General features: G+C 41.4%; 1 protein-coding gene across 3 annotated transcripts in view; it reads right to left on the reverse strand.

Annotated features, from left to right (window-relative positions):
* The window catches only part of LOC149462208 (very-long-chain enoyl-CoA reductase-like), a 116,913-nt gene that overhangs the window by 8,477 nt on the left and 92,436 nt on the right, over positions 1-16,000 (reverse strand). For 2 of the 3 annotated variants that reach the window (XM_089677298.1, XM_089677296.1), the window contains 6 exons: positions 12,688-12,803; positions 12,498-12,603; positions 7,865-7,937; positions 7,737-7,780; positions 4,647-4,704; positions 1,100-1,188 (listed from right to left, as the gene is read on the reverse strand). In XM_089677298.1, the coding sequence (XP_089533424.1) occupies positions 1,100-1,188; positions 4,647-4,704; positions 7,737-7,780; positions 7,865-7,937; positions 12,498-12,603; positions 12,688-12,803 (486 nt within the window). The remainder of the gene's footprint in view (positions 1-1,099; positions 1,189-4,646; positions 4,705-7,736; positions 7,781-7,864; positions 7,938-12,497; positions 12,604-12,687; positions 12,804-16,000) is intronic. The other variant, XM_089677297.1, reaches the window with a different exon arrangement.

Below are 16,000 nucleotides of genomic sequence, written 5' to 3' on the forward strand. Positions count from 1 at the left end.
CCAGCTGAGGGGTGAACACACACTAGAACGCCCAAGAAATAGGAAACTGGATAACTACCTGCAGCTCATAAAGCTGCTGGAAGGATTTGCACTTGAAGCTGGCATCAGATAAGGCTGAAACATCTACTTTGTTCCTTCCACAGAACAAGTTTCAGACATTCCGTTCTGATTCAAAAGTCATGCAGAGTTGGGTGGAACCTTCCCTGTGACACCCTCACGTACAAGTTTCCCAGAAGTACAGCTTTCCATGCCATTTCGTGACTGTATTTAAACACCAGTGCTATTCTTTTGCAATAAAATGGTGGTTTTAACTTTCTAAACTAAGAGGCATATTTTTTTCCTATGAGTATATATGCACATCCTGTGTCCGAGGTAATCTGAGGAGCAGATATTTGGTTATTGTTATTTGAGTTATTGTGGTCTGGTTTGATGCACACAATTTCCACTCTGCTTTATTAACTAAAGTGCGTGCATGCTAACCTCTCTGAATAAGGGGGTCAGTATTTCTGGTAACCATCCATCTTGTATCCACGGTGGTGTTGGGCGACATTGATGATTATGGAAGACTAAGGTGCTTACATTATGTCACATTTTTGGTTTTTATGTATATTAGCACAACACTTAAACTTGTATATTGGAGAGGATATCCTCTGTTTGCTTTGGCTTATTCTTGCACTTATGTTGTGGGTATATTTAGTAAAACGCATTACATTCATATATTCTCTTTTGCTCCAGCCCCCATTAAATACTTACCTGAGCCAGATCTTAATCCAGCTCTGTACCCAAGAGCAGAAGAGCCGTTTCTCTCCTTGCTGGCTCAAAAACATTTGCTGCCACTGCTGTCAGTCTGTGGGAGGGGACGGGGCAGAGTCATACTGTCTAGACATGGGCGGTGTGGAGCAGGATCGAGCCCGCAAGGTGTGCCACATTAGAAAGTGGCTACCTACAGCTGCACACCATGAAGGAGGAGCCAGGAGCAAAGGCAGGGACCCAAAAAGGGGTAAATTGTACAGAGCAAGTACATATTAACTTTTCTTTAGCTTTTACAATCACTTTCAAAATTTTCATGTACTTATTATAAAGAGCTGGTGAGACTTACCTCATAGGTGTAGTTGGGACATGTCACAAAGAAAAATAACCATGTAAATGGATTTCGTGTTGGGATGGGATACCTTCTTGATCTTGAACCTTAAAAGTAAAAAAGCAGTCACTGACAGATGACCTCATAAGTTTTATTCTTATACACCAGCCAGTACTATGACCACTGAGGAGGTTAAACGAACATTGGATTATCTTGTTACAATGATATCTAAAAGTTGGTGGGATATATTAGGCAGCAAGTAAACATGTCCCTAAAGTTGAATGTGTTGAAATAATAAAATAGGAATTGCAGTTTGTGATGTATGGGGCTGTGTGAACACAGGTTGACATAGGCACCTTAACTGGTCTGAAGCTAGTCAAAAGCTCCTAAAATGGGAGCATGAGCATCAGAACTTGATCACAGAGCAATGGAAGGTGGCCTGGTCTGCTGAATCACATTTTCTTTTACATCATATGGATGGCTGGGTTACCTGAAAAATGATGCCACCAGGATGAAGTATAGGAATAAGGCAAACCAGCGAAAGCAGTGTGATGTTTTGGGCAAAGTTCTGCTTCCCAGCATCCATGTGCATTCAATGCACCTTCACACTGCAACAATGGCTCAAAGTGTTCCAGGAATACAATGGGGAGGTGAAATTTACTAAAAAAGTGCAAATCTGGTCAAGCTCTGCATAGAAACCAGTCAGCTTCTAGGTTTTAGTTGTCAAAGCTGAAAAGTTAGAAGCCGATTGGCTGCCATGCACAGCTGCACCAGATTCAGAATGCATCAGTTTTAGTAAATCTCCCCCAATAGGTTTGAGGTGTTGCTCTGTTGGATTGAGATCTGGAGAATTCAGAGGCGAAAGCAAATGTGCTTTAAAAAGTCTGATCCATGGATACCCCACCCTGCAATCTGTACCCCACCCTGCTACTGACAGCATGATGTAAGTTACCAAAGAGGTGCAGTGGCATCCTTGCCCTCACAGGACAGGGCTGTTTAAGAGGCAAAAGGTCTACTCAATATTGAGCGAGTGGACAAAGTTATTGACCATTGTATGATCTGCTACTACTACTCCCAAACAAGCCCTACACAGTCTTTCCCACAGGGACAACTCATGGGCACTACAGATTTCAGACTAGATGAAGCAATTCTATATTCATTTGATCTGGTCTTGGCGTGGATGAAAGTCACTAACCTAAAGCAAGGCCGTTTTTTATATTTACACTTTATAAAAAAAGGTAAGGGAAATTGTTACACCTTCAAATCAACATACACCTTCAAATCAACATACAACAGTCCATCCCTGCCAGACCCCAACTTCAGTGAAGTCTACACCCCAATGCAGCATAAAGTAGTTGGTAGACTTGTAGGCAGGTTGCATATAGCAAGTTATTTATGGCTGCCCTAGGGTTTAATGTTTTTACCACCTTCCCTGGTCTAAGTTTGCAGGCTTTTCTGGGTCCAACCCACAGGTCCCGTGTTATTCTAAATGGGGCGGTTTCGGAACATGGAGAGAGAAGGGGGGGGGGGGGAAGAGCCATCAGTGAGTCTCCATGTAGTCTTCCACCAAACTTTGTTGGGGAACTGCATACCGTTACCATGTACAAGGGTCTGCTGGAACCTGCAGTCCACTGAGGAACACTGAACCCTTGGGACAGTTGTCATTGACTCCTGTCATTCTGGACTTGCCATTTATGGACTCTACCTGAGCAGGTATGTTTGGGTAGCCAAGGTAAGGATTAGGTGGGAAAAAGACCCTTATGCCTGTTAAATGGTTATGCTGAGTTTTATCAGTAAAGCCTTTTGAACCATTATTCTGCCTGGTCTGAAGTCATTCTAAAAAGGAGTGCATGAATGTAACCAGCACAGTACACAGACAATTGAAGCTTTGGTCAGTTACAGTGCATTGGAGGTATGAATTCAGTCTCTTAAAGAGTCAACATTGTTCAGAAGAGAAGGAAGTGGTTGTCAAGAGTGATTAGAGGCTAGCTTGTCAAGAAGTGTGGTACCTGTGCTAGATTAGTCGCTTCTTTGGCTCCCCCCCCCCCCCCAGCAGTCCATCTCTCATTGCAATGTGAGATCAGCAATCTGGAAGCCCTTGGTTCAGTTCTTACACTTCTTTACCTAGTGGCTAAGTGCATGCATGATATCCGTGCTAGGTGCATGGCAGGACCAAATCCTGTTACTGGGAGTGAGTTAATAGAGGTACGCTGGACAGGTGGAGTGAGCATAGGTTTAGCATGTCCCTCCTAAATGCAAGGTCAAGGTGTGGATTGACATGGTGCCAGGTGGTTAGCTGGAATCCTGCTTATTCACTCAATGTCCACAGTGTTTGGCTGATCTCCAAGTTGGATGATCTCCTTAAGGTGGACTTTGCCTGAAAGCACTCCCTGCCTTATCCCAGGGCATTGAGGAGCAGGATTCAAAAAAGGAACCCCATGTAAGTTACCTCAGACACGGTGTCTAGCTTGGGAGCAAGGAGGGGGGTTATTGGCTTCTTCTGGAATTTGCTAATGTACGATCAAATATGTCACTGTCCATAGGGAACCACTATTTCTCTATCCAAAAAACCCCCAAAACTACAGGACAGGAGTTCCATCTGGCAGCTTTATGGAGGGTTCCAGAAAGCCAAAAGATATCCAGTTTACTGTAAATAGTCTTAAAAAATGTAAAGAGGGCATAAGATCACACTAAGCAAGCTACTTCATTCTGTGTAGATTTCCCTGGCATCAGTCCAGTCTTTGATCTTGGCTGGTTCATCAATTCTTCCTCTGTCATTGCTCAACCAGGGCATATCACAAATCAAATGTGCTCAGACAAATTTGGTCATTTGCAAACCCAAGTGACACCAGACCAATATTATAATATTCATCTTAACTAGGCTCCTTTGATTTTTTTTTTCTTACAAAAAATGTGAATTAGTTAATTGGCCCCATCATATTCTCCCGATACCTCTGGAATTGTTAGACCATTATAAGTATATGCAACTAGATCTGCTGTACATAAAAGGTCTTTACCATTAGTAACAATCTAACTTCCTTCTCAAGCAGTAAAATAATATGACGTTATAATCTTAAAAACAAGTCAACTTTGATTTTTGCACAACGTTAAAAGGAATCTATCAATGTGTAGCCAGTGCATCAAAGGCAAATACAGTATAAAGAAATTCACTTCCCCAAAATTTCCCGCGGACTTCATGAAAGTTCATACAATGTTTCTAGTCCATCCCATCAGAAGTTTCAAGCGCTCTCAGCCTTGCAGAGGGAGCCAGTGTTGATGGGAAAATCAAGCAATTTTCTTTCCTTCCACTCATGGTAAAGGAAGGAAACTTCTAATCTATTGCTTACCTAAAGCTGGCAATATTGACCCTGGCAGCCATGAGCACTATGCTGGTGTTTCCACTTGTGTTTTTATAGAAGAAATCAGTATACCAAATGGAGATATAACTACCATGGCTATATTGTATGTTATCCCTTAAATCTTTATGAAAATGAAGCTGAACAAGTCTTGTCCTGTATTTTCAGCAAGCCTGTATTTCCTTAAAGAAAAAAAAAAAAATACCTACCATCTGCTTTTAGATTGCTCAGTGCTACATGGATGGAGAAGTTACCAGTTTCACACATCTGTAAAAAGATCAAATTAACAGTTCAGAAAAAGCTCAGTTCATCTAATTTGATAGAATATGCATGCGTGAAGAATACCAGGAGTTATAGTATCATGGCAACACTTCACACCAACAGAATTATCAGCTTCCAATTTCAGAACTAAAAAAACTCATATGGGAATGCCTTCTGTATGCTTCTGTCATTGAATATTTTTGGCACACAAACAGCACAAAGAAGTTACACAAAAAATGTTTTATAATGAGGACTATAAATCCCTTTCATACATATGTGGATATCCATTTAGATAAAAGTCACTACTTTATATCACCAGCATTTCATAACATAGAAGTCACGGAATGTTTAACATGCTTATCTGCTTAAAATGTGTGGGAATGACCCAAATTTACCCCCATACATCCCTCAATCCATCTAGATCATGTCTCCGCATTTTCTATCACCCTTTTCCTGTAGAAGAAAAACAGATTTTATTACTTCCTATGGCATGATCAGACTTTTAAAGACTTTGGAGGGACAACAGCTAGAAGGAGGAATCCGCAGGGTGCTGTAGATGTCCTATTGATACATGCCTCAAGAAAGTAAACCCCCCAAATTTCTCTACACAGTGTGTTGGGATTCAAGGCTGCAGCAGCATGGTTATGCGGACAAGAAATCATTGTGCACAACTGAGGGGTGGGGATAGGTAGAATTCTCAAGTCTAGCAAAGGAGAAATCAACCAGCAATGACAACAGTGATGGAGCTTTCAGTGCAGCAGAGGTAATGCTGTACAGGGCTGCTGTTAGAAATCACCAGGCCCTATACAGCCTACCCGACAGGGCCCCTCCTCCAAAAAAAGTCAAAACAATATATTTTCTTTAAAAATACACTAAAATTATTAGCGGACACATACATAGCATAAATGTACAACATTACTGCTGAATCTAAAAAGAAAATGGTGCAGAGTCAATATAGTTGTGTGAGGTCTTGGGGCTCATTCACATAGGTGCTGTGGCCTGTACAGTGAGAATCAGTGATTTTTATAAAATGTGGCTATTGCTGTGTGCAGGCAGCCTATGTTAGGCTTCATGTACAGGAGCAGCTGCTAAAACACGAGTTTAGGAGCTTTTGGCAAAGCTCCTAAACTCAATGCCATAAAAGCCTATGTGTCCATGTACACAGGCTTTTAGCAGAGTTTAGGAGCTGCTGCATTTAGGTGAGGTTAAACCTCCCTCTGAGCGAGTGAACGTTTTGACTGCCAATTATGGGTAATCGCAAAAAGCGCAAAATCATGGTGCGGTGGTCAGGGTAGGATTGTGTACATTGAGCCTTACTCTATGGGGATGCAGGAGCTGTACAAACACAGCTGGGGGTCCTAATTTGACAGGCATGTGGATGCAGGTGTATGGCCCCAAATATACTATCAGGGTTTGGAGGCCACTCACCCACACAAATTAGGACCTGCGGCTGTGTTCATACAGCCTGTTTTCAGCAACAGACAGCTTGAGCTGCACAAACCACTCTTTCACACTGTATGAGCCAGAGAGAACCCAAGAGCTCCAATTAAAAAAAAAAAAAAAAAGAAGAAAAAAGCTTTCATTAATGGAGGGGCCGAAAGGGGGGGGGGGGGCATAGTCAGGCACTTTTGATTAGCACCTGTCATAGCTCCCTCAAACCCATCAACTCACCGCATTGCACGATTACAGCAAAGGGTGACTCGATGGAAGATTTCAAGGACTGCAGTAGCCAGCAGCACAAGGGACATATTTGAAATTGTAATTAATGTCCCCTGCACGTTTTTTTTTTTTTTTTACTTGGGCTTGAGAAGTTCACCTTTAGGAACATGTTCCACCCGTTTTTAGGGTGGAACATTAATATGTTCCCAAAGCCACAGCTTGCTGCTGCCCCCCACCCCCTACAGATCATACGGGGAGACTTTTCCCTGTACCATGTCAAATTAAAAAAGTGTGTGGTCATGTAGGGCTCCGCCCACACAGCCACATCATTCATTCACAGACTTCCATGAATGAACTGCAAGCCCTGCCAGCCTTCGCAGCTGTGGAGCACAGTGGTAGTTCATTGAAGTTTCCTGTCAGAATATCTGCTTGCTCGTACATCCAGTATGGCAAGCAGCTATTCTGACAGGTCTGCAGGAGACCTGCCTGGCACCAGTGATCTACTGAACGCTGGTGCAATACTTTCCAGGCTCTTGTAGACAAATTAAAAATGCAAAGGTGAACTTATCCATTAAAGGAATAAAGCATGGGAAAATGTACAAGTACTGCAGAGCTGTTCTGCATTTTAACGGTCATACAGTTTGAGGGCCAATCACATACTGTCATATCAAGTGCCATTCATTTTCAATTAGATCCCAATGCATTAAAACAGTAGGTCAACATACTCACATTGGAGTGCAGCACAACACCATTATAATGCATTGCTTTAGAAAAAAAAAAAAAGTCCCACTTTGTCTGAGTTGTGGTGTACAGGCAGCCCATTCATTCTGTGTTGTGGTGCACTTCAGTGAGAGTGTTGCCCTTGAAACTGAAGGGCACTACAAAGCATCCCACCTACTTTAACCCAAAATGTTAATATGCAACACAATGCATGATTAAAGTGTGCAAATGCCTTAAAAAGTGTAGCACCAGACATTGGAAAATTAGAGCAGCTGAAGACTGCAATAGGTGATGAATATTAACATAACTTACAAACTAAAAAACCCTCACTTCTGGTCCCTCTGATAAAAACGGATCTGCGCAGAAGCATGTACAGAGCCTGAAGATAAATTACAGGTACTACCTGCATTAGTAACTTCATTATTGTTGAGATTTTAGTCCTAGCAAAGATGTTGGAAAAAGCATTTAGAATTTCTAACTGAAACCTATTCTGGCCAGTTTTAGAAAAAAAAATGGCTAGAAATGAGGCATTTGGTCTACGCCCTCCAACTGAATAGGGACCCCTGTGCTACAGAGCCCTCACAGCAGCCATGTGGCTGCCTACACGTGCCGCAAAGAAAAAAAAAAAACACAAAAAACATTTCAGTACATATACTCACCAGAAAAAGGAATATGGCCAAACTCATCTGCCTTTTTGTATATGCTGTGAAACATGGAACACAATATAATTGAAGAATTTCACAAATTATGTTTAAAGCAATTCATAAAAATCAAAAAATTAACTTACGTGGTGGAGTATAAAGAGGGTGGTTTATGTAGTATGCCAGCCATGCAGCAAATCCCCAGTAGTAAATGCAGTACTGTAAAACAGTTTGAATGTCATTTCAAAGGTTGACCTAAAAGCTTCTAAAATTGTGTTTGTGATCAGGCCGACACCTCCCCTGGCCCCTTCCCATTAAAGTGATTGCAAACCTCAGACATTAAATCTGAACAAAGCATATCCTTCTATAGTTTTCTCTTGCCTCTCTCCAAAGCACCAAGTGTCATTTGTGTCTGCTGCCTCCTTCCTCGGCTATCAGCACAAGTCACTGACCAGTTATCCTGATGGAGGGATGAAAAAAGTGACTGGAAGGATCTGAATGACAGCCTCAGCTCTGTTCCTGTGTGGCAGGGTGTATCCCTTCTCTCCAATCAGCACTCAGAGCTCTTGTACAGGTACAGTACGTAACTGCAGCTCCCCGTCCCCCTGCTTTGACTGAATCCTTTTTATCTTCATTTTCCAAAATTATGCACTGATCATGTAGTTTGATAGTGTCATTTGTTGAACTGTACGCACAGTCTATAGTAGAGTAAATCTTCACATTCCTGTTTCAGCAGATTTGGTTTGTGCTGAAACATGTACATGTGAAGCTTATAGGATGACTCCACTTTCATGGGAAGCAAATAAGAAAATATAGCATATACAATTGCAACACACGCCGTATTAAAAAGGGACCTTTCCATTTCAAACTGCAGCACTGTCATTTTCTGTACAATTCAATGCAATAAGGCAACCTGAAGGAGTTGCGTACAAAGTTGGTATAGGGAACGCCCTCAGAAATGGCTACAAATAAACAGCTACACCTTATGAAAGGATTTGTGCATCAGCCGAGGCTAGTCACTTCGCTGGGCATATGAAAGGGTTTACAACCACTTTAAAAACACTACCCAGCACATGGTCATATGTAGATCTAAAAATTTGTACCCTACTAGGGGCGGACTATCCATGCAGAAACTTGGGCACTGCCTGAGGGCCTGGGGTCAGTAAGGGGCCCCATGAGATGCCCCTGGTACCTTTCATAGGCTTTTTTGGGTGTGGTTTGTGTGGGCAAGGACACAGGGGCCCCATGATCCCCTATTGCCCAAGGGCCCCATGAGTTGTCAGTCTGTACCCTACTTAATCTTTCTAGGGGGCATTAAACTGGGCGTTATGGATTCGCTTCACGCATTTACTGCTGTTTTCCTGAGACACACCAGGGCCAATTCTAGAGCACTCCCCTTCCCTCTCCATAGATACACACACGTATGCTTTAAACAGATCTATGTACACCCAGCTGACGGGTTCATTTACTAAAACTAGAGTAAATCTGGTGCAACTCTGCATAGAAAGCAATCAGCATTCAGGTTTTATTGTCAAAGCTTATTTGAACAAGCTGAAGTTGGAAGCAGATTGGCTACCATGCATAGTTGTGCCAGATTCTGAGTGCAGCAGTTTTAATAAATCTACCTGTGAATGTTTGTATGCACCTTAAATCAAATGTCTCATGTTGGATAGAGTGCAGAAGGGTCAGAACCCCTTCTGGGTTGTAACTGCTATCCACAGATAAAAATTGAGCAATTTTTTGTAGAGTAAAGAAAGGTGAAAACCAGTGCCAGCTTTTTATTGCTGTGTGTTCCATTTGGACACTCATTATCCCTGGAAAACACACTGGATATGCTGCCAAAATGCACTTCTGTCAACCTCTACCCGATCAGATACTGCACCTTCCACTGCTTTGGACCAAGGGATTCAAATTCAGCATATCATATACAGGATAATGTATAGTGATGTGAAATACAGTATTTGCCCTGTTCAGGATTTTTTATTTTGTTGCATATTTGTCATGCTCAAATGATTCAGATCAAACAAACATTTTAATATTACACAAAGATAATGCAAATACATACAAAATGCAGTTTTTAAAATTTCATGGAAAAAAAAAAAAAAAAAAACAAAAAAAAAAAAAACTGTCCAAACTTGCCTAGCCCTATGTGAAAAAGTAATTGGGCCCCTAAACCCAATAACTGGTCTTGCCACCCTTGGGGGAAACTGCAATCAAGTGTTTGCCTTTGCAATATCACTGTGGAGGAATTTTGGCCCCTTTGCAGAATGGTTTCAAATCAGTCACACTGGAGGATTTTTAAACATGGACTGTTTAAAGCTGAGTTCCACCCAAACACAGAAGTTGCCTTTTAAAGATTGGTCCACCGCTCCCCATTAAGGATTGGCACCTTTGGGGAGCGAATTTGACAGGTACTCTCTCCCACTTCTGCTGCGATCGCCTAGGCGATCGGAAACGGAAGTTGTCTTCCTACCCTCCCCGAAGTTTTGTGGAAGTTGTCTTCCTACCCTCCCCGAAGTCTTGTGGGACACTTGACAGGTCCCAGAAGACCAGGCCATTCAGAAAGTGCAGCGCTACTCGCACATGTGCAGTGGGCACCTGGCTGAAGCTGCAAGCTGTCACAGCCAGGTGCCCACACTGAAGATACCAGCACCTGAAATACAGGATAGCCAGTGAAACAGGCTGCGGTGGGGGCAACGTGGGATAGGCGAGTGGCTTGTTTTTTTTTTGTTTTTTTTTTTTTTTTTTAAAAGTCAGCGACAGTTTTTGTAGCTGCTGACTTATACAGAGTGAGTGGAACTCCGCTTTAAGGTCATGCCGCAGCATCTTAATCAGACTTAAGTCTGGACTGACCAAAAGAAGTGGCCTTCAGATGTTTGTGTGTTGGGTTATGCAGTAGGACAATTATCCAAAGTGCACTTGAGGTCCTGAACTGATTGCCAGATATTCTCCTTCAGGATTTTTTTCGGTGGGCTACCCGATCAATACAATACCCAAGTACCAGAATTACCGCATCCCTTTCCGACAACTACTCGGAAACTTCCGACCTTTTTTGGCCAAGTTAACCACGGCCCTTAAGAAATGGGATTCCCTCCTCTTGGTTTGGCCACTGTATCATCCTCAAAAATGAACGTCATGCCCAGGCTTATTCTTGTTGCAAGCTTTACCAAAAAAAAAAAAAAAAAAAACCCCCACACTTCATGAAAGCCTGTGGAATTTTAAGTTTGTCTGGTGGGGCAAGCACCTACGCATTGGCAGAGCATTACTACTGCGACCGAGGCAGAGGACCATTCTGCATATCTTTTGGGAATGCCCCAAATGCAAAGCCTTTTGGGAGCCTGTACTCAACTTATACTTAAACATTTCATTAAGATATTTCTACTGTTGTCCTAAACCTTACTCCAATGTTAAGAAAACACCACATATCCCTCCTTATACATTTTTAATACCACCAGGGCCTGTATACTTAGCCAATGTAAAGTCTTCTCCCACAGCAGAATACCTTTCAAAAGTAGATATTGAACAGATTGAGAACCTGACTGCTGACCAAGAAAATCAGGATCATAAACCAATTTGTTCTATTGGGACCTTTTCTGCTTCTGACATTCCTTCAATACATGTAGACTTACCAGTGCACCTATGATTTGTGCTGCCTGCTCTGTCCTTGCATTCCCTGCTCCCTGAGAGGGACCTTTCCTTTCTCATAACCCCTTACTTTCCATAAAATATACAAAGAGTATGCTCAGATGGTGACAGGCTACCCCACCTTAGACTTCACTCCAGCTGACAGTGGTCTTGGTGATAGAGGAGCACTCCTGTCTACCGTAGATAGAGTTCCCCAACCAACAAATCCTTCACGTTGTAGACAACGTGTCCACTTACCACCTCATCCTTGCGCTATCACTGGCGGTTCTGTATATAGAGCTCTGCATTTGTTCTTAGTTATCGTAACAGATATTCTGTTTTGCCTCTGTTTTGTGAAGTTACCATTGTTTTTGTGGTATACCCATAAAAAAAAAAACCCCACACACCTTAACTGAGGCAAGTGCTTTTATGACCTCCTGGATTTTCATTTTACTCTTGGAGTAGTGTTGGTAAGCTGGCCACTCCTGGGAAGGTTCACCACTGTTTTCTCCATTTGTGGATAATGGTTCTCATCATGGTTCGCTGGAGTCCCAAAGCCTTCGAAATTGCTTTGTAACCCTTTCTAGACTGATACCTGTCAATTGCTTTGTTTCTCATCTGTTCAATTTCTTTAGATCGTGACATATGTTGCTTTTTGAGCTCTTAAATAAAAGCTGACAAAGTCAACCACACTTGAAGTGGTTTAAGCTTAACAAAATGTAGTTAACCACAGCTCATTCATGATTTAGCAAGCGGGAGGGCAATTCAGTCACATACAGCCAGGCTGGTTTGGATAGCTTTTTTCCCTTAATTTAAAAGACTGCATTTTATATTTACACAGGTTCTTTGTGCAACATTAAAACTCAATTGATGATCTAACTCAGGTGTGACAAATATGAAGAAAAAAAAAAAAAAAAAGAAACACACGAAGGGGGCAAAACACTATTTAATGCCAAATTGTACTACTCAGGCCAGTGTTAGGTGTGTGTCCTGCCTGTCACTCAGAAATACACTCCATTTTCTGCTGCGAATACAGACTTGCTTGTCTGAAATATCATTAGTAAATCACCCACTTTTAACTGGGTCCAGCTATAGTCTACTTCAGTTCTAACTTTTTTTGCGGTTTACTAGAATGGTTTTAGAAAATGCCCTTACCTTAACCATGCTCTTCAGAGGCAATGTCCCAGTGGAAAAACGATGAACAAATAAGGTTTCAATCAATCTTTTAATATAATGGAACGAATGGCAACAGCATGCCAAGCTACAGGGGAATTAAAAAAGTTTTAGAAGGCTAAAAAAAAAAAACCACTTGTACAATGAACCATTTTGTAGTCATAGAACTTACTGTACTACAGAGTGTGGACTGGATGTAAGCGTCATAGATAACTCATACAAGAAAGGCAACCGGAAATAGAATAATAAATATATAACAAGGGGGCCTGCGTATTCTAGTATGAAAACCTGGAACAGAAAAGAGAAAAAAAAAAAAGTAAAATCTATAGCTTAAAGCCCAGTTGAACCTTTATGTTGAAATATTCTAAGGCTACCATACAGGCATAGAATTCTCCATCTATGCCAAACCGCTTTGAGATGGAGAAATCTCCGCTGCCAACACCAAACTGTTGCCTGAAAACGCAAACAGTGCCTACATTTGATAGAATGCAGTCACTGTTCAGGAAATTATTTTCCACCCATCTAACTTTAAAATTGATTCCTGATGGCCCTGTGCACTTTACCCAGCTTGAGAGACTTCAGTCATGTATGGCCAGGTTAAAGCGTTACTAATCCCAAAACCCTGCATTCACTATCTGGTCTCCCACAGTACACACTACATGGAAATGCAATAATTTTAGTAAACAAACTGCTAAATACCTTTTCTCATCAGCAGTTAGAGCAGTCTTGGGACTTTGTGTCCAGCAGGGCACTGGTTAATCTTGTAAAAAGTGATTTTCTGCTCTAGGAGGATGCAGAACCCCTGACATCTGCCGATTACATGCACTCAAGGAAGAGGGGGGAGGGAGAACCCACAAACAAACCCCCCCCCCCCCCCCCCCCAGCAACACACCATATTGAGCATGTGCAGAATGTCTCCACGATAGATCTTATGAGATATACGGGGGGGGGGGGGGGGAGAAGAGTACTCTTGAAAAAGGGAAGGATCAGAGAAGTCAGGATCAAACAGCATTTTACACAATGTAGAGGATTAATCCCTTAGATTCCAGAGTATAACAAGCGTGCTTTACTGCATATACAGATTGATTTTACTGTTTAGGGTTTAGCAACACTAAATCCCAGCACTGCCTATAGTGTAATTAAAAAAGGGGGCAAAAGGAGCAACTGCCCTGGGCTCCCTGACAGAAAGGGCTGCCAAATATACACACACACAATATAAAACAATTGTAAAATCAAAATGCATCTAATTTTTTCAACCATAAACTTAGTTGAGCAAGAGATAAAGGAAAATCTTCCAGTGAAGCAATGTCTTGATGACAAAAAGGTCTATGATGAATATCCCCTCTTTTCTTGTGTCTTCAGGACAGGAAGTAAAAGGGATCTCACAGCATTAGAAACCTGGTAGGGTTTTAACACTTTCCTACTTTATTAAAACGTTTTGGCTATACATACACTTCAGTACTAGATCAAATATATTAACATTTGAGAGCTTTGAAAGAAGGAGCACAATTGTGAAAATTCTTATTGCACAATGCTGCTGCAAGAGAATAAAGCACCCCTTAACTGAAGGCATGCCGACTGAAGTGGCATAATGTCTGAAAGCTTGCAGCTCCTTTACTATGGGAACATGGTCCCTGATGATAGTGTTGAGATAGCACACCATGGAAGGTGCCATGCTTTGTTTACAAATCCCTAAAGTCTCATGGTGCTCTTGCAACACAAGTGTCCTGAAGACACATGATACTGGCTAAATGTAATTTACCACCCAATTTGCTTTTGGATCAGGCATTAAAGTTTAAGGAAAAATGTAAACGCATTAAACTTTTCTGTGCTTTATAAATACTGCACTAATATAGATAACCCAGTTACTCTTAATGGTAACCGTTAAGTCGTTTTTTGGAATCTTCCAGGAGAGTAGACGATTGGCTCCGCCCTGACAGGAAGTAATCAGAACAAGCTGGTAAAACCAACATCTACCCACTCATCCCTCAGTTAAAATATAAGTAGACTACCTTCACTAGTGCACAAAGGGAACCATATATTCCAACATCAAAAAGTCCAGGGTGGGAAGTCTGCTGTCCGGGAAAATTCCCAGAAACTAAAATTACTGGTAATTCTAACAGATCCCCAGTCATCTTCCAGGACAGCAAACCTGAGTGTAAAAAAAAAAAAAAGAAAAAAAAAAAGTGGCTACTGTGCCAACAATCTGGTGGAGTGGGCCTTCAATTCAGAAGGAATTTGAGAACCTGCATTTGTGTAGGGAGATTGCCTGCCTAATCCATCTTGCAATCTTGTAATAGTTTCCATGGCAGTCTATAAACCTTTTCTGGGTAACTAAAAACAAAATTGCTAAAAAAAGATGTTTTTAGCTCTTTCTAGATAGCTGAGGTTACGCCTTGACATCCTAGCACTGAAACTTCTCCCTTGGATCCTTATAGCCAATACAATAAGAACTATTTCTTGGGACCTGTGAAACAGGGATGATACCTTTGGTAAATAGAGGGTCTGGTTTCAATATGACCCCATCTCATAAGATGGTTAGGAAAGGCTCTATAACAGATGGGATAGCTGTAAGGGTCAAATTTTAAAACACTTATTCAATAGGTTCAAATAGTTATGTAGTCAAGTCATCCAGTAGCTTAGACAAATCTGATGGTGGGGGAAAAAAAAAAAAAATAGAATGACCCCCCCTCCCTTGCCAACAGGAACCTTACCAGAATCTTAAATCCAAAAATAAAGACTTTTTTTCTGCAAGTCTTGAAGAAACTCCGTACAGTAGGGACTGAAGGGAGGGAAACAACCCTCTGCATACACAAACTGGAAGACACTTTCCAGATTTTTGCATAGATTTTTCAGGCAACCTTGCTACTTTGCATGAAAGAGTTAAAAGGAGGTTTTTAAGACTGAGTAATGCTCTTGCCAAGTGGTCACTACAGTGACCAGCTCTTTAAAAGTGGCTCTTGTATGTGCATGGGTTCTGACTGTATAGTTGCCCATAACCCTGTAAAAAATATGGTAACAAAGCAACACCTAAAAAAAAGGAACCTACTGTAAAGTAGATTTTTACTGGTATTTTATCTTGGGTGGAAATTACAATTATTAATCTGTCCACTAAACTGGATATCATGCGTCACTGGTTATATTTAACCATCTTCATACAATTACTGGAACTTTTTTTTATTAAAGAATACACTCACCAGTCTCTTTATTAGGTACACCTGTTCAATTGCTTGATTACACAAATTGCTAATTATCCAATCACAAGGCAGCAGCTCAATGCATTTAGGCATTGAGATGTTGTGAAGACAACTAAGTACAAACCAAGCATCATAATAGGGGATTTTAGGGACTTTGAATGTGGCATGATTGTTGGTGCCAGATGAGCTAGTCTGATTACAGGTTTTTTTTTATAAACTCTACGAGATTGTTGTGCATGAAAAGCTCAGCAGAGTATGGTCCGAAATATCCAGTTAGCGGTAGTTGTG

Source organism: Staurois parvus, unplaced genomic scaffold, assembly GCF_062004578.1.
Source record: "Staurois parvus isolate SC_StPar_1 unplaced genomic scaffold, SC_StPar_1.0 ptg000183l, whole genome shotgun sequence".
In the NCBI taxonomy this organism is placed as follows: domain Eukaryota; kingdom Metazoa; phylum Chordata; class Amphibia; order Anura; family Ranidae; genus Staurois; species Staurois parvus.